The sequence below is a fragment of the Gymnoscopelus braueri genome, assembly GCF_963280865.1.
Source record: "Gymnoscopelus braueri genome assembly, chromosome: 7".
NCBI classification, from domain to species: domain Eukaryota; kingdom Metazoa; phylum Chordata; class Actinopteri; order Myctophiformes; family Myctophidae; genus Gymnoscopelus; species Gymnoscopelus braueri.
The window spans coordinates 48,009,235-48,028,902 of NC_137608.1; the positions used below are offsets into that span (position 1 = coordinate 48,009,235).

The window sequence follows — 19,668 nt, forward strand, 5'->3', positions numbered from 1 at the left end:
TTTTGCTATAGCGCCACCTTTTGACGAAAGATTGTGAGAATTATTTCTTGATAGTTTTTCATGACCATCTACCATATGGCCGAGTTTCGTAAAAAGCGACAGCACGGTTCAGCCAGAACTGCGAAAAGTGGCGGAAACAGAATACCTACAATAATAAGACAGGCCCAGAGCTGAGCTCTGGCCCCGTAATAACAATTAACAATAATAATAATAATAATGGCATTTCAATGTCTTGTTTCTAATTTCTCCATGTCTTTCCATTGCATTTTCAATATGTCTAACAACATCTACTCCCACCAACACTTTTTTCATCTCTCCAACACTGACATCTGCTGGAGATTTTTTGTGGGGACAAAAAAAAAACAAGTTGCTGACAAGAAACCATTGACAAAACTAGTTGTCAATAAATATAACTGAACAAAATGGTCATTTTAAATACTTTTATTAAGATAAAATACATCTTACAAGGTACAAAATTATACAAATAGGTTATCTGTAAGGACAATGCTGTAGGTTGCAGTTTTAAGAAACCCATAAAAAGTTTAAAATAAAAGTCTCCAATGGTTGGTATTGGTATTTGATTGTACCCACAGAACCGATAGCAACATTCCCACTTAAAGCTACAAACCTTACTTTAATGGGTAAAACATTTGAACCAATCTATATGGTATAGTATGTTACAATATAACTAGTACATGTGCAGTGGTTGGAGGTGTTCCCTTCTCTTCCATTGAGACATTTGGACCCTGGTGTTGGGTAGGACACCTACTGGTTACACAAGTAGCGCTGCCTGAAGGTCATAAGTGCAGTATCTCCCCTGGATTGCCTTCTTGGAAGAACAGCAGGAATTGTCTCTCGTGCGGGAGACCTAGGTTCAACTCCTGGGTAGTACATTAAAGTTACACATTGCAGCTTTAATACCAAATGTTCCCCCGTATAGAACCACGGTATGCCTTCTATCAATGGCACCACTTTGTGCTCACCTATTGCTTCTGTTCTATTTTGTTTAGTTTTGTTGTTTAGAACCATCACACATCTTTGGTTTGCAGGTAATACATTCACAATAGACTGCACTTGAGTGGCTATTAATGTTATAGCAATGAATAGTTACGGACCATTTTAATAGTTTAGTGCTGTTTCCTGATGTTAGCACTATTTGTTCAGTGTTCAGTGATGAACTCTCTCCAGCACCCCCAGTTTCATTGATTAGACCAATAGGTTTGACATGAAGCTGTTCAGAAGTTAAGTGAGGCTTTGTGAGAAGCACCACTGTCAATGGACAATCACTGTTCAAGTTCATTAGCCGTAGTAGGCGAACATTGGTCGAAAATAGGCGATCTACAAGTTCACAATGTCTCGCGTTGTGACCGTGAGCTTGCAGATTTGCCATTTGCCATTTTCAGCAAAGGCATTTGGTGTAGAGGGGGAAAAAAGGAGGGGGACCTAGTATAGGCCCCTGGGGGACACCGGTCAACAAAGTATGGTATATAATAAGGTAAAGTGGTTAAAGTAAATGAGTTATGCCTTGCCCCATAACCAATCTTATTACAAAGTTGAATGATGTTGCGTAAACTTACAGGTCTTTTTATGAGATGAAAAAGACCTGTCTGTCACCACGCCTAGTCGTGCGAAAAGTTAATTCGTTCTTCCTGTTTAATTAGTTCTTCATGGCGTTGCGTAACTCCTGTAAGTTCCAACGTTGCGCCTGGAACTTACAGGCATTTTTATGATATAAGCCACGCCTCCAGTCCAGACCCCCTTGGGTCAATCAGTGGCTATGTTTACATGCAGAGAATTTCCTCAATCCTCAATTTATTTTATTTACCTGTGCCCTGAATGCATCAATGTGTTGAAAGTACAGTATGTAGTCCTAACTTCTTCACGCGAGAAGTCCTGTTTAGCATTAACAATGAAAGGCTCCTGCCTCTCCTGTCAATTCTTTACAATTCGTACAAAGTTGTACTTGGTTTGCGCACAGGATATAGCTGATCTCCAAGCTCGCAACGTGTCGCGCTGTGACGCGTTGTGAGCTTGTAGATCGGCTATTTTCGGTGCGCGACACATGATCACAAAGCCTTTAATGCCATGTTCCCACAAGTTCATGTAATGCTACTGTATCTAATGTGGCTCATTAAATCTGCCGAACGGCTGCAGCCGGGGAAGTACGAACTCTTGTAGAAAAAAGGGGAAACGCCTTGGAAAGTTGATGCAAAAACTGGGCAAATGTAGGAATGATACGAAAAAGGCCGTAAAGATGTCCCAAAATCCAAGTCACTCATTGCAGAGGCATAATAGTACATCATGAGTCTGACTGTTTATGATGTGACTGGCCTGTCTTTCTCCCAAGCGCCTCTCCGCTGGCCCTGCAAAAAAAAGAAAAACCTCCTCAGAGGTCCGCCGTCGTCCGATACATCTGCAGCGAGGTCACCTCCACGTCCTGCACCTTGGCGTTCTGGGGGCGTCCCGTGGGGCTGTAGCCAGCCGAGCGTCCCATGGGACTAAAGCCCATGGTGGTGCGTCCCGTCTGGCCGAAACCCGACGATCTGGCCGCGGCGGGGCGGTGCAAGTAGCGGGCCGACGTCACCAGGTTCCCGTAGCCCCCCGTGTGCGAGAAGGCGTAGCCGGAGCGCCGGGAGCTGGTGCGACGCAGGCGGGCGCGTCGGGGCGGAGGAGGCGGCGTGGCTTTGGCCTGTCTGACTTTGAACATCACCTGGAATGTGGAGAGTTACGTGAGATATGCGTAAATATACAATTTGTAGCGCTCCCTTTTCGTACAAGAAAATAACCTCTCTTATATATGCAGGGCCACCATGTTGGCACTTTTTCTGATTTTAAATTGTCTAAGGAGTTCACATTACTTATGTTTTTACATTCATGGAATGTTTTTTTTTTCATATTTAGAAAAAGTTATTGAGAATAATTGTAGAAAAATACAGGACCCATAAAAATGGGTTCCGCTACCCAAAAATGTGTCCGTACCTCTGCTCTAGACCACCAGATGTGGTTCCAAATGGACCATGTACCTCCACATCACAATAATATTATTGTGATGATATTGAATTGCGTCGCTCAAACAAATATAGTTGTCGCACCCTATGTGAATGCACCTCAACAACAGGAAATGTACAGTCAAGACAATGTGGAAGTTCTTGATGATCTATGTAATCCACGCGTGTAAAAATCTATTTGTTGCAGCTAAGGATTCAATTATATCAGCAATAAGAGAAGTTTACAGTTGATCGATATTTGCATTTGGCAAAAGGAGTAGTGTAGCGAGAGAAGTGCTGAGACTACAATTGGGCGCTCCTAAAGTCCCAACCTTGAATTCTTAATGAGATCGTCAATGTGTCCACACATTGGAAGAAAACAAAAACAAAAACCTGATATTGTCTCTGTCGGGTGGAAACCATACGTCCAAAACAGTATAACTTTTGAAATTCATTTACAAAAAAACACAAAAAGTTAAAATATGGAGGTTTCTGCCCGACAGCAACAATATACCAAATGATTATCTAAGGGCGAATAGGCCTGTGGCACTGCGTCTTTCTGTATTACCTGACAGTGTCAGTTTAATAATCATTTCATTCATGTTGAACATGTTGTTGCTGTGCTCTCTGTCTGCATGTAAATTGCACGTTTTCTAACAAATGGATATCATAATGGACGCCGGGGTCTCTGTTGGATACGGGACGTTAGGCTGGGGTTGTGTTTGCCTTCAGTTTGAGATGCAAGTAAATAAATAAATAAAGTATCCATGCTGTGATTGGCCAAAGGCCACACCTTGTCGTTGATGGTGGGACAGAGCTGGATCAACAGGAAGCGGTAGGTGACCACAGGAAGTATACACAGGATGGAGGTCAGGAGGATGGTCAGCCACATGTTGGGCTGGTTCAGAGAGTTCCTGGCTGTACCTGGAAGCACACACGCACGCACGCACACACACACACACACACACACACACACAAACACGTGCGCACACACACATACGCACAAGTTTACTTAGCAGACTTTTGGAAAATTTACATTGACTTACAGTACATTCATTCTACATCTCCTATATTTTTTACCATTTACATCTCCTAAACTTAACCCGAAATCTAAGCCTTAACTTTGGGTACATCAACATTGTCCCCATTCAGACAACAGTCCTAATATAGGCCATATTTGGGGGAAATTATGTCCCCAAATATGGCCTAGGTCAGTAATCCACACGCACGTACAGCAATTCATGGAAATGGATTCCATGAAGATGCAGAACATTATAAATACACCAGTTGCCTTCAGCACTTAAGTCATAATTTATACTTCTGTCACTTGAAAATAGTGAGAATAGCTGATATTTTTTCTTATTTATTTGCAACCATTTTCCAAATAGGGATGCTAGTGGTTAGTATAGAGTAAAAGCTCCTCACTCACCTATGAAGGGGAAGGACGAGGGGACGATGAGGTACATGCCATTGCTGTACATGGTGAAGGTGACAGCGAAGTACATGGCCAGACTGCCCACCACGAAGAACGTGTTGACCGCCGTCCAGTACGCCATGTCCAAACCCAACTACACGCCCAGGATGAGGTGAGACAGGACCGAAACGGATAAGCATTATTCACCATGCACAACTTTCTATCGACGGGATTAGACTTGTTTTCATTGATTTTATTACTGTTGCTATGGTCTTTTTATGCTTCCACCGTGACAGCCGTGGCCGGAGGCATTATGTTTCCGGGACGTCTGTCTGCATGTACGTACACATCGTTGCTGTCGGGCAGAATCCTCTTATCTCCAAATTCAAACTTTTTGTGTTTTTTTGTACATTAACAACCTATACTTGATAACGCAACTACCGCGTCACACAAAAGTCTCAAAAGTAGCAGATTTGCAAGCTCGAAACGTGGCTCGAAACGCGGCTCGAAGCGACGCGTTTCGAGCTTGTAGATCTGCTACTCTTGCTATTTTTTTATTTGCATCCTGAAAAATAACTTTTTTTGGAGGTTTCCACCCAACAGAGACTACATGTACATAATGTACGTGATTCCATCCCAAACCTTACTTATAGAGGTCAACCTATACTACCCAAAAGAACGGATCTCTGTCAGCAAGCAATACATTAAGCAAAACCAATAAACAAACAGGACGCAAGATTGAAACATCTACCATTGCAGTGGACATTCACCACACACCTGGACGCAGACGGTGATGAGGAGACACGTCTGAGTGAGGAGGGCAAAGGACTGGTAGTCGGCGATGTCCTTGCCGTCGTCCCGCAGCGTGTCGTGCATGGCGGCGTAGGGGATGAAGAACAGCACCAGGGAGCTGTAGACGCTGTGCAGGGCACACTTGAAGAACAGGGCCTTGTTGAAGTACAGGTTGAGCTGGCCGGGAACGTAGAGCTCGGGATGCTGGAAGCTCCACGCGTCGTTCACATCCTGGGAAGTCAATGTCAAGGGTGTTGATTTAACCACTTACCGTAAAAGCCCTGTTTTATACTTTATACTAACATTTTGGGCAGGAACCCTTATTTGTAACTATACCTTTCAGGACGGGAACCCCTTTTGGTTCCGGTTGCTATGTACAGTATATAGCAACATACATTTTTTGTAATTTTTGAATAAATAGTTTTTCTGAAAACGTAGGTCAGGTTTTGAAGTTTTAGAAGTGTTTTTAGAATCGGCCTCAGGTCTAAATGGGTTAAATAGCAAAAAAAAGAAGCAAAAAAAGCAAAAAAAGCAAATGGACAAGCTCACAACTCGCATTGTGACGCGTTGTGAGCATGTAGATCTGCTATCTTTGTTATTATTATTATTATTTTTGAAACAATTAAGTATATATACGGCTGATCAAAACCAGGTAAAGAGAACATTTATGCCATAACACAATATCAATATAATCTCAGTATATTGCCTATAGCCCTGGCCTCCAATGTGGATCTCAGACTTCATGTCATCAACCAGTGACATCAGTCTCTATGACATACTGTATGACTCCAAATTTGGGCAAAGTTTCAGGTTTCATTACTTCCGTGACCCAGGGATAGCGGGAGTGACGTCAGGACTTCGGTACTCTTCACTTCCATTATAAAATTAAAGTTCAATATTTCAAAAAGTGCAGCGTGCACACCATGTTTGAGGCTGATCGGTCCAGCGGTTTGCGGGATTAGTTCCGGACAGACAGACAGACACACACAGACACACAGACCTCCTCATAGACGGCTAGCATTTTGCAGAGCCACGCTGTAAAAAGGCCAAATGCTTTGTCTCGTTCACACACGATGGGGTTTACCTGATCAAACAGACTCATGCCCAGTACAGGAAGCGCCGTGTACACCAAGTTATAGAGCGTAATGTACCACTCGTCATACACCGTCTGTAAAGAAAGGAAAAGAGACGGTCAGAACTATGACAAGTGTTAGGAGAAACCAACACCAAGTAACCTGTAACTCCTTTTATTTTTTAATGGGTTAAGAGTGTATTTCATTACTTTTTTTAATTCAGTAACATAGTTTCAATTACTCAAATGAAAATGGGCTCATTACCTTATGTGAAAATAGATGACAATTTCAGAGGCTTTTCTTTATTATCATCCCACTTGATGGAAAGCATTTAGTATGGCAAAGGCTGCCATATTCTGCCTCTGATTGAGATTTAGGCATGAAGAGTGAAAATTGGTTAAGGTAGGGGAAAATATCAGGGAAAGTCGATCAGAGGCAGAGTTGGATGGGTCTTGGCTATGCGTGCATGCATGCACAGTTGCACACATGCACACGCACACCTGCACGCCCACACACACATACACACACAAACTAAGCCTACTCAATGGTGAGTAAAAGCGTGAGCTTCCTAATTCCTACAGTATAAAGACTGATTTCAAGATATACTGTTGAAGACATGATTCCTATGTCAACAATTGAGTCTGTTCTGTGTATTACCTTGTATCATGGTAATAGCTACACCGTGCCACTGCAACAGTCAAATAATGTGTACATTAATATTGTAAAAAAGGTGATGGTAGTAACTTTCCCTAGTAAATAATTACTTTTATAATGCAGTAACTCAATAATTCAGTCCAAAATAAAGACGCCTTCTTTCAGTGACTTTAAGTAAGAAACCAAATGGACAGTACGGATCAATTTTGGATACATTACAAGCGCTGAGCCCGCCATGAATACTTTTTGCTCACTTTCTGCTTGTTCCTTTCTTTCTTTCTCTGCCACAGAGGATTATATTTTTTCTGTGTATATGACTGCAGGTGCGCCCCACTGCTGCTGCACTGGCACATTTGTTGTCTGTTACTGTCTCCTGCTATTTTAACTGTCTCATTCCATTTCTACTTTTAACCATGCACCTCATGTACAGCATACCTATGCTCATTTTCTGTGTGTTTGTTTCTCTCTCTATTTCTTGCCTTCTTTCTTGAAACTGCTAAAGGAGCTTTTATGACAAAGAATTTCACCCACTTTTTGTAGTTTTGAGTGTATTTTTTTATAGCCCTATACATTTTTCCATTAGACTGAAAAAGGACTTAAATCTTATTTTTGGACGACACACAAAATGACAATGTGGGTCAAACATTCTCCGTCTCACCTGAGCAGAGAAGCCGCAGAAGAAGGCATACCAGAAGTGGACCAAGGTGAAGGTGAAGTTCTTGTAGAAGAAGTAGCGCAGGAACTTGCACATGCGCAGGTAGGACCAGCGGCCGTGCACCAGCAGGAGGCGCTGCAGGAAACGGAACTGTGCAAAGGAGTAGTCGCTGGACAGCACGGCCTGCATGCCCTCCTGGCCCGAGATGCCCACGCCTATGTGGGCCGCTGGAGGGGAAGTGGGAAAGCAATACAGTGAATCTGATTTAACTCAAATGACTACTTTTGGTGACAGTTGCTACTCAAAACAGGTAATTATTTCAATAAAACTAAATAAAATTGGAACTGGATAACTATTAAATTGGTTCTCTCTCCAGATTGGATGAAATTGGTAGCCTGGTAAACCCTCCCTCCGGAAATCTCATTTCTATTTGATTCCAGGAGTGAGTCTGGCCTTATCGCCCATTCTGCAATATTGGCTGTGGGCTGGAGTTGGGCGGGAGTAATACCGTTGACTGACAACCCCTTCAGCCAATGATAATTTTCCCCCTTCAGCCAATCAGCAGTTCACCAGTCTAACGTGACGCAACGGGACTTTTGAGACGGCGAATGCCCAAAATGGGTTGCCTTATTCGGTTACATGGGTGTCACTGCCTGCCCCTACCGGTTCTCTAAATTTTTTTTTTTAAATAGGCTTTGTCATGATTAATTGACCACATGTATGAAGTTAAACAACTAAATTCTATCCAAACGATATCTTATAAGTAAATTCCGTGCCTCAAAATAGAAGTTAGAGAGCTTTTAGAAGTAAAAAAATAGCGGAGATTATAGCGCACAAGAAAAAGATGGCTGCCGTTCGTGTTTTGGGCTCACTCGAACTCGCCACCTGATTGGCCAACGTAAGCTGTCAATCACAGAACAATGAGCGACGACGCTGATAGGCTCGGTCGTTTGGCACAGGTTTGGCATACACAGCCAATATTGCAGAATGGGCGATAAGGCCAGACTCACTCCTGGAATCAAATAGAAATGAGATTTCCGGAGGGAGGGTTTACCAGGCTATGAAATTGGTGTCCCACCTGAAAATGTATTTTCTGTTTGTTAAACAACTAGACAGACTGGCAGACCCCTGTTACCGAACAAACACTCTATAGCCAAGATTACTATCAGAATACAGAGCTTTTCTAACCAAAAACTTTGTTTTAACCAAAAACAATATCACTTACAGCACCTTTAAATTAATAATGAAGAATCTTACAGTGGAACTTCATCAGCTAAATGTCTATCCTATGCTATATTAAAATTGGCTAATGGGAAGGTGGGCGGGTGGACCACATCACTCTGATATAACCATAAACAAACCCGATACACCCATATACAGGCATGTCACTATGACTCAGACATAACCATAAACAAACCCGATACACCCATACATAGGCATATATGAAGATCCGGTTGTCCAGAGCCACAGATCCGACTGATATGCCCATATATGGACATATGGGACCGACCGACTTCAAACTCGGCGAGCGCATCGCCAAGGACCAGAACCACCGATCCAACTGATATGCCCATATATGGGCACAACAATATATGGGCATATACTGATGAAATCAGGGATCTCCATATGTGGGCATAAAAGGGACACATACAGACCGGTACCCTGACAAAGCCCCCTACACTATGACTCAGACATATCGGTCAATAAATAGGCGCATAACTGTGCATGACCGAAGTCCCAGTTTTCGGGAGGCCTGTTTCATGTTCTAGTTAATTTCCCCATAGCTTCGATTTGATTCGCTCATTCGTCAAGTGTGCTTCCGGTTCGAGCCAATCAAACAAAGCCATGGGAAAAGTAAGTGGAACAGGAAACGGGTATGTCACCTTCTGAAAACTGGGCCTATATACGGCTACGCACAGAGCCGACAGTCACTGGTACCTTTGATCATGCTGACGTCGTTGGCTCCGTCTCCTATGGCCAGGGTGCAGGCCTGTTTGTACTTCTTCACCAGCTCCACCACCTGAGCCTTCTGCAGAGGAGTGACCCTGCAGCAGATCACCGATTTACACATGCACGCCGTCCTCAGGAACTCCAGCTCCATGCTGCGCTCCAGCGCATAGGCCTGAAGAGACAACAACAACAATGTTCACTCACTGATGGGTTCAGATGTTTGACACACAGCAGAATCAGTACAACCGGTCCAGAGCGATGCAAAGACAGTGGCAATCGAAGTTGAAAATGCTTGATCGTCCTCAAATAGTTCCAGCTATTAATGATAATAATGTAGTCCTCTTTAGTCGTTTTTTGGGGCTATATGTCACTGTACATTTGCATTATGTGTAATTTGTCCTCTGCATTACATGCTAACTACTGTATATCCATTGCGTCCTAACTATTAAGAGCAGTGGATGCCATTAACACAGCTCCCGGGGAGCAGTTAGGTATAAAATACAGTATGTGTTGAAGTGTCTTGCTCAGTGACACTTCAACACATACTGTAGAACCATGAATCTATTAACCACTTAAGCATTATTTTTATTTTTTTACGACGTCGCACAGCGGTGTCGTAAAACAATTAATAGCAGATCAAGCACAAAATGTTACGCTTCGACGCGTTGTGAGCTTGTTGATCAGTTATTTTAACTACTAAAACATATATATAAATTTTAGCCTATAATGATAGGGATAGATTATTAAACAATTATCATTAAAAAAAAGAATAAGCGATGAAATTGATTAGTTCGAGTAACTGTTGCAACCCTAAATCTAAGCGTACCAAATCAGTGGTATAATGTCATCAGGGTTGGTGACTGCATGCATAATGAATAATAATGTAATATCGTCTTGTCTCGTACCAGACTGTGTCCGTTTATCACCAGGCCATATTCTCCATTCACCAGCTCGTCGCTCATTACTTCCTTCCTGTGACCCAGAGTCCTCTCTGGTAGGAAGACGGAGTCGTCCACTGCGTCTGGTTTCATGGTGGCCCTGGCATTCCTGTTCCATGACAGAAGACCAGAGGTGGAAGAAGTACTCAAATGTTTTACTCAAGTAAAAGTATCAATACTGCAATGTACAAATACTCTCCCATTTCAAAGTTTTCAAAAAAATCTTTTGAACGCATTGTGAGCTTGTAGATCGGCTATTTTCAAAAGTGGTTACTGTACGTTTCGTAATAATAATCTAAATCTACAAAGTAACTAGTAACTAAAGTTTTCTAACTAAAGAGTAAAGGTATAATAATTGCTTCTGAGGTGTAGTGAGGTAGAATTAAAAGTACAGAAAATTGGAAATTCTCAAGTAAAGTAAAAATACCTCGAAACTGTACTTAAGTACAGTACTTGAGTAAATGTACATACCGTATTTTCCGCACTATAAGGCGCACCGCCAGTGCGCCTTATAGTGCGGATGCGCCTTAATCCGATGCGCCTTATATATGTATCAATATTGGTTCCCTTGGTTTCCGCACTATAAGCCGCACCGTCAGTGCGCCTTATAGTTCGGATGCGCCTTATAATGCGGAAAATACGGTAGTTACTTTACCCCACTGCAAAAGACAATTTCTTATAAACTCAGAAAATAGACTATCTACAAGTTCACAACACATCGCAATGAGACCCGTAGTGAGCTTGTAGATCACGTACAGTATTTTCGTTATTTGTATTGAGGCTTTTTTATGACACAACCCAAAGTCTGTCAAAAATGTAGCCTATCTAAAATTATCAGTCAAAAATAGAGAAAATAGCAGATCTACAAACTTACAACCTGTTTTGATACCATGCGTTGTAACCTTGTAGATCGTCTAATTTCACTATTTGTCATACAAAGAAGTATGTCATATAGTTTTTTTTAAACAAATGGAACCGTGGGCCTAAATACAGACCATGGTTATTTCCCAGTATTTGTCAGTATTTGATTGATCAGTGCTTCTGACCTGAGTTCCTGCCTGACATCCTCGGGCGTTTTGGCTGAGACGACGAAGACCTCGTTCATCTCCTCCCGGAGCATGTTGCAGGAGTAGCCAATGTTCTCCGCCGTCTCTGTCGTGTGAATAGGAACTCTAGATATGACTTGGATTTAAGCAGCTGTGACACAGTACAGTGAAATGGTTCAGTGGCTCTCAAAGAGGGGTCCGGGGAAGGGACCCCCAGTGGGTGCCAAGGGGTCCCCAGCAAAAGCAAAAGGAGAGAGAATATGTAGTAAGAACAAAACCCATAGAGCACAGAAGATATGCTGGAGAACAATGAACATACAAAGGTAGAACAAAGCCAACAGAGGAGTATTATACAGAGTAGGCTGATTGTAAAACAGGGGCGGCTGAGGTTTTGGAAGAAGGTGTGTATAATCAGGGGAGTGACAGTCAGACACACGAGGCAGGAAATGAACTGAACTAAGTTAAACTTAGTAATAAAATAAATCAGGAAACACAATAAAACACTACTACAAAATTGAACTGGGAAAAGAATAAGACGTCTCACCTTACGACTCATGTCGCTTTTAAACATTGCAAATAAACATAATCATGAACCAAATGCATTTCTAGGTAGACTGAATATTACAGCAGTATTACATGATGACACAGCTGGGCTGTTTTAGATGGATTACCTTGCTTGTCTCCCGTCAACACCCAGATTTTAATGTCCGCCTTGGATAACTGTTCGATGGTCTGTGGCACTCCGTCTTGTAGTTTGTCTTCTATGGCTGTGGCCCCTAATAACTTGACACAAATGGACAGACAAATAATCAATACATTATTGTGAGAGAGGACTGTCAACAGAGTATTTCACCGATAGGTGATAGATAGATGCAGTGGTGGAAAGTAACATTTATAGTGGTGGAAAGTACATTTATTTAAGTACTGTACTTAAGTACAATTTTGAGGTATTTGTACTTTACTTGAGTATTTCCAATTTCCAATACTTTTACTTCTACTCCACTACATCTCAGAGGCAAATATTGCACTTTTACTCCACTACAATTCTTTGAAAACTTTAGTTACTAGTTACTTTTCAGATATAAATTATGATATAATGAAACACACATTAAGCACTTCAGCCCTATTTTATACCTAGGCTATTTGAAAATAGCCAATCTACAAGCTCACAACGCGTCGCATCGCGACGCGTTGTGAGCTTGTAGATCTGCTATTTTCAAATATTTAGTACTTTTATTTTTGGTACTTTAAGTACATTTTGATGCCAATACTTTTGTACTTTTATTCAAGTAAATTTTGAATCCTGGACTTTTACTTGTAACAGAGTATTTTTATATTGCAGTATTGGTACTTTTACTTAAGTAAAGAATTTGAGTACTTTTTCCACCACTGGATAGATGTCCACAGAACGGAGGAACCGCTCAAATATCATGTCCAAGGCGCTTCTTATTAAGCACATGGAGTGTTTATTTGAGCCCGCAACGTTCTAACCTATCAACCATTGCTGTGTTTGAAGAAAGAAGAAATAACAATAAACATGGACTTCCCAGGAGGATCAAACTTGACACTGATGAGCCAAAAAGGTGAACTATTTTCAGCTTGAAGCATCCAGGGTGCTCTGCCAAACAATGCTAGCGCTGTTCTAGCACCTCTTTACCATAGTACTACATGGAAGAAAGGTGCAGGCAGCACAAGAAGTGCTTGCTGTGGACACGGTCCCATGAATAGCTAATATTGTGTGATCCCACAACACTGTGAAGAGTTTTATACCAATTCATTTGACTTGGGGATGAGTTTGGATATGTCCTCAGAGATATCAGCCTTGGCACGGCCAGACTAATATAACGGCGTAGATATTAGTCTGGAATCGCTGAGTGGAACCTGCATTTCCAAGGGGCGGATGTGATAAACCTCCCCCATATTAGCATACTGGTCCCTGATTGGTGCCCCACAATACAGAAGCAGATCTACAAGTTCACAATGTTGTGTGTTGTGAGCTTGTTGATTGGCTATTTTCACTATTTTATGTTTTTAAAATAAGAACAAAAAAGGAGCGGTTTTGGACATACAAGGTTCCCACCCGACAGCAACGATACAATATAAAATGCAATAAAATATACAAGCAATGAGAATGAAAATAAAATATAACACCAGTGGTGTCATGTCTCTGGTCTTCCTACCAGCAGGTCTTTCTCTATCTCCTCATACAGCTGGTCCAGTTGGTCCTCGCGGTCCTCCAGGGCTGTGCTGGCCTCATGATGGCGCTGTTTCCATTGGCTGAAGTACTCCTCATCCAGATCCTTGTATGCCAGGGCAAGGGTTCGCAAGCCCTCCCCCGCAAACTCCTAGGGGATAGTGCACGCACACACGCACACACACACACACACACACACACACACACACACACACACACACACACACACACACACACACACACACACACACACACACACACACACACACACACACACACACACACACACACACACACACACACACACACACACACACACAAAGAAAAAGTAAAAAAAGGTAGTATTTCCAGATGTGGGGCTGAATAGTAGAGAGCAATGTATTTATCATGTCAAGCGCACATTTTAAATATTTCTTAAGTTTCAGTGTCTGGCAGAATAAATAAGTAGTTTAATTTACTTTTGGACAGGTCTGCTTATTCCACTTGAAATACACAATTTCTTCCTCAGTGTCTCACTCTGATGCATGTACACACATTGCACTGTGTCACGTTGTGGGCTCGACTATATTTGGTGCACAACTAAGAATAATTCAATAAAATACAACTGCCAAATCCAGTTTTACTAATTGTAAACCTAATTAAAACCTAAAATAAGATTGAACCATAAAACAACTATTTCTCTTGTGAGGACCAGGGAAATTATCCTTGCAATGCTTATTTAGCAAATTCAAGTATACACACACACGCACACACGCACACACACACACACACACACACACACACACACACACACACACACACACACACACACACACACACACACACACACACACACACACACACACACACACACACACACACACACACACACATGCTCGCACGCACGCTCACACAGGATACCATACTGACATTGAGGTGTTCTGTGGTTACGTCCATCAGCTTGCTGCAGGACTTATGTAGTCTCTCATAGAGAATAGTGTCTGCTCCTTTACAGTACAAGGACAGCTTCCCCTCTGGACTCCGCACTATGTACACAGTACACACACACACACACACACACACAAACACACACACACACACACACACACACACACACACACACACACACACACACACACACACACACACACACACACACACACACACACACACACACACACACACACACACACACACACACACACACACACACTAAGGTGAATGTGAAAGATGGCAAAGCAATTGTATTCTGTGTATTTAGAGGAAATGCCTGCGTCATGACATCAAATGTGCCATAAGTACAGTATATCTCTGCTGTCCGGCAGGAACCAGCTAACTCCAAAATGCAAATTTTTCAGGAAATGAAAAAAAAAAATGATAAGAACAGCTAAATGGACCTCCAAGCTCCCAATGAGGTTGGAGGTCAAAAGGGGGTGGAGCCTGGAGTCAGCAAAACCAGCTAACTCCACCCCTCTTTGCTGGAGTTAGCTGGTTTAGCAGAAAGTTTGAGGATCCAATGGAGTTAGCTGCTTTTGTCAGAAGCACTTTTTAATACTTTTCATTGGTTCAATATGTTTTTTACCAACACACAGACGTAAAGGGTGTTCAATAGCACTGATTTATGGAAAAAAATGCAAAAGCGGCAAAATGGAGTTAGCTGGTTCCTGCTGGACAGCAACGATTTTATAGTACCGGTATATATAGTGTGGCAAAAAAAATCGACAGAACAATGCTATTTAGTCTGAAGATTGGCATTTAAGAGTCAACCTTTTTAATTCCAAACATGCCGTTGTGTTCCATGTGGTGGTTTACCTATGACAGACATCCTCTTGCGTACGTTGTCGAAGTCCAGGATGGCCAGGAGCTGGTAGCTGCGCTGCTGTCCCATCTCTACGATGGTCACGCTGTCCGGCGTACGGAAACGGAACACGAAGCCAAAGTTCCGAGCAGCGGTTACCAACGCGCCTTCGTCTGGAGACTGGGCCTGGTAGTGGAGCTCACCTGAACCAGCAACAACAATCACATTCATTCTGAGTCCACTTTCAATCTGGTGTCAATACTTTGGTCTTCTATCGTATTGTTGTACTTTCTGTTTTTGTCATGTTGGTGTTCTTGTGATGTTTTTTATATGTGGGACTACGGCTGGAAATGAGCTTCTAGCTATGAAGCATGTTTACATGAGATCATGTTCAATTGAATGAATTCTTGTATTGAATGTTCATTAACGTGCACTGTCCCGTAAAGAAAGAAAGAAAGAAAGAAGGAAGAAAGAAACTTTGAGCATTAAACTAATTTGGACCACCCGAATGGTTAGGGTGCATACCCCATGGGCTCTAATGCCTGACAGCAAGACCCCGGTTCAATTCCCTAACCCTCTTGCTGAACTTGAGTTATATAACATCCAGGTAATTAAGCCTTTCGTTTTGGACAATGTCGCTTGTCAAAAAGATGTGATCTGCAAGTAGTGTAGATCAGTTCTTTTTGGCCAGTGACACCCTTGTGCGATGGAGATTCTGCAAAATGTCTTCTAAAACCCTAACAGTTTTCTGAAAAACGTATGCTACTATATTCAGTGGTTCTCAAACCTTTTCATGTCAAGGACCCCCACAAATACCGTATTTTCCGCACTATAAGGCGCACCGTCAGTGTGCCTTATAGTGCGGATGCGCCTTATAATCCGATGCGCCTTATAATCCGATGCGCCTTATATATGTATCAATATTGGTTCCCTTGGTTTCCGCACTACAAGCCGCACCGTCAGTGCGCCTTATAGTGCGGATGCGCCTTATAATGCGGTGCGCCCTATATATGAAAATAATAAATTTATTGAAGGTGCGCCTTATACTCAGATGCACCTTATAGTGCGGAAAATATGGTACATGAATTTGGCTGCCAACCCCCATCTCAAAATAATTTGCTCCAGGTCTATGTATTTGTCCCCCCCCCCAGAAGCAAAGCTTTCAGTTAAAAATGTTTGCTTTAAAAATATACATATATTCAAAGATTTGCAAAAATGTACACGATTGTTCACAAATAGCAGATCTATAAGCTCATAGCGCAGCACTTGTAGATCTGCTATTTTTGAATAGCCAAAGTATAAAATAATGGTTTAAGTGGTTCCCGACTTTAATGGGTTAAGCCTTATTTTGTCATACAACGGTGTCCATTTTCGCATTATCTAAAAATCATTGAACATTTTTAAATGTCTATAATAATCACATATAGTGGGGACGCCAAAGTGGTGGAGTTTTTTGGGCCTCTTCCCTCTCCTCACCCTCGGTCTTCTCCTCCGCCATGACGGTGTGGCACAGGGCCAGGAGTCTGAAGAAGGCATGGACCTCCGGGTTCTCCAGCTTCACCGCCTCCACCAGGGAGTGGTCGTGGAACGCGAAGCGGGGGTCAGCCAGAGGGTTGAAGGAGAAGTCCACCCTCTCTGTGTACTGGAGACAGACAGTGGTGGGAAGAATTACTTAAAGGGGTATTTCACTTTCAAATAAAATAAACATAAAAAATATATATTATGCAAAATAAATGAAACAATTATGGAAAAATCACGGTCCCCTCACGCATTAGAATGTCCTTCTAATGTGTGAGGGGACCGTGATTTTTTCCATTGCTTTTTTCATTTGTTTTTTATATATATTTAATGTTTATTTTATTTGAAAGTGAAACATCCCTTTAAGTAAAAGTATCAATACTGCAATGTAGAAGTACTCTGTTACAAGTGAAATTTACTTGGGTAAAAGTACAAAAGTATTGGTATCAAAATGTACCTAAAGTACCAAAAATAGAAAGTACTCATTATGCAGAATGTCCCATTTCACAGGTTTTCAAAAGTGTAAAATGACAGACAGACAGACAGACAGACAGACAGACAGACAGACAGACAGACAGACAGACAGACAGACAGAGATACTGTCATGATCTGTCTCTGTGTGGTCTTAAATTATTCTGTAGTGAAATTGTTTGTGTTTCCTGATTTCTGTGTTGTGGTTAGGTTTTACTTACCCTACCACTTGAACTCAGAATGGTGAGCTCTCTTTTTTTTTTACAAAAACAAATGTATGTCTACATGTTATGCTTTAATTCTCTTTGAGCTTTTAGATTTGGGTCCAACTCACCTCAGTGACCTCAACTCTCTGGCCGGTGTAGTCAAACACATCCCCTGGAATGGAGGACGGTAAACCAGAGTTCATATACAGCTTGCTATACGGAGTTGTGTGTGCACTGCATACACATTAGAGCCCCACCGTTATGTTGTCCATTATTGTAATTTTTTACAGCTTACATGTACTGTATTGTGTGGCTGGGCATTACATTGATTTCTCAGAAATCAACGTGTGTGTGTGTGTGTGTGTGTGTGTGTGTGTGTGTGTGTGTGTGTGTGTGTGTGTGCGTGTGCGTGTGCGTGTGTGTGCGTGTGTGTCAGTGGTGGGAAAAGTACTCAAATGTTTTACTTAAAAGTAAAAGTATCAATACTGCAATGTAGAAGTAGTCTGTTACATTTTACATTTTCTGTTACAATTACATGTATTGGTATCAAAATGTACTTAAAGTAAACGCGTCGCGATTGTGAGCTTGTACCTCAAAATTGTACTTAAGTACAGTACTTGAGTAAATGTACTTAGTTACTTTACGTGCATGCGTGCCATACACCGTAGTTACATCTCACCATAGGATTTTCCATTGATGGAGCACTTGTTAAAAGTCATGATGTTCTGGGTGAGCGTGCCCGTCTTGTCGCTGAAGATGTACTTGATCTGGCCCAGCTCCTCGTTCAGGGTGGTGGTCCGGGCCTCGGCGGGGGTGTCACTGCGGGGGTGGTACATCTTTCTGTCCCAGTCGATGTAGAAGCTGTTTCCCAGACGAATGATCTCCACACTGTGGAAGAGACGTCAAAAACAGCAACGGTTAGAGACGTCAGTTAATATGTAACGCAGCGACGTGTTTTGAGCTTGTAGATCTGCTACTTTTGCTACTTTTGAATTTGAATCCTGAAAAGTAACAGTTTTGGAGGTTTCATCAGTACCTATGAAGTGGTGCATATCAGACAACTGGCAAGATATACATTAGTAGGATAATTTAAAGGTTGGCACTACACTGAAGTAACCTGACTCTGCCAGATGGGGGCGGTATTGAATAAGCTGTGAAACAAATGTGTGAAGCAAGCTTCTTGGATCTAGTCCATGAGCCAGAGCCCCAAAATTAAGCAATGATTATCGAAAGAGTGGGCAAAACCATACCTATATTAAATTGTTCATAGGGTCAATACGAGTAAATAAATATATGATAACCTCTCCACAGGAGCAGCTTTTTCATAGTTATCACACATTTTGTTATTTTCCCCATACGTACATGACAGGTGAAAAAATGACAAAATTTAAAAAAGAGTTATCATAATGAAACTTCCTCAGTTGATTACTTGCATGACGACAATGATTTATCGTATTACAAGTTTTCTGAAATTGTATATTTAAATATGCAAATTAGGCATTTAGTCCATGAGCCAGAGCCCCAAAATTGAGCCAGATATTGAATATTCCCTCGTTAAAAACCTTTGACTCCAACATCTTAACAAAATGAAATAAGAATGTTCACTCTGGCTTTGTCCAATGTTCCAATGTCGATTCTGGAAAGTTATACAAATTCGGGCATATTTTCGTAATGCCTAATTTGCATATTTAAATATACAATTTCAGAAAACTTGTAATACGATAAATCATTGTCTTCATGTAAGTAATCAACTCAGGAAGTTTCATTATGAAAACTCTTTTTTAAATGTTGTCATTTTTTCACCTGTCATGTACGTATGGGGAAAATAACAAAATGTGTGATAACCATGAAAAAGCTGCTCCTGTGAAGAGGTTATCATATATTTATTTACTCGTATTGACCCTATGAACAATTTAATATAGGTATGGTTTTGCCCACTCTTTCGATAATGAAATCTTATCTGGCTCATGGACTAATCTGGCAGCGTCAGGTT

The 19,668-nt window shown here is 41.7% G+C and overlaps 1 protein-coding gene across 1 annotated transcript in view; it reads right to left on the reverse strand.

Moving 5' to 3' along the window:
• Positions 1-448: 448 nt before the first annotated feature.
• The window catches only part of LOC308087946 (phospholipid-transporting ATPase ID-like), a 62,826-nt gene continuing 43,606 nt past the window's right edge, over positions 449-19,668 (reverse strand). Inside the window, exons 13-28 of the mRNA XM_080432201.1 lie at positions 18,355-18,563; positions 17,804-17,847; positions 16,957-17,122; positions 15,495-15,683; positions 14,613-14,728; positions 13,690-13,854; positions 12,181-12,292; positions 11,510-11,615; positions 10,431-10,572; positions 9,514-9,697; positions 7,579-7,802; positions 6,278-6,361; positions 5,179-5,424; positions 4,417-4,555; positions 3,781-3,911; positions 449-2,710 (exon numbers count right to left, since the gene is read on the reverse strand). Of these exons, the coding sequence (XP_080288327.1) occupies positions 2,387-2,710; positions 3,781-3,911; positions 4,417-4,555; positions 5,179-5,424; positions 6,278-6,361; positions 7,579-7,802; positions 9,514-9,697; positions 10,431-10,572; positions 11,510-11,615; positions 12,181-12,292; positions 13,690-13,854; positions 14,613-14,728; positions 15,495-15,683; positions 16,957-17,122; positions 17,804-17,847; positions 18,355-18,563 (2,581 nt within the window). The 3' untranslated portion in view covers positions 449-2,386. The remainder of the gene's footprint in view (positions 2,711-3,780; positions 3,912-4,416; positions 4,556-5,178; positions 5,425-6,277; positions 6,362-7,578; positions 7,803-9,513; positions 9,698-10,430; positions 10,573-11,509; positions 11,616-12,180; positions 12,293-13,689; positions 13,855-14,612; positions 14,729-15,494; positions 15,684-16,956; positions 17,123-17,803; positions 17,848-18,354; positions 18,564-19,668) is intronic.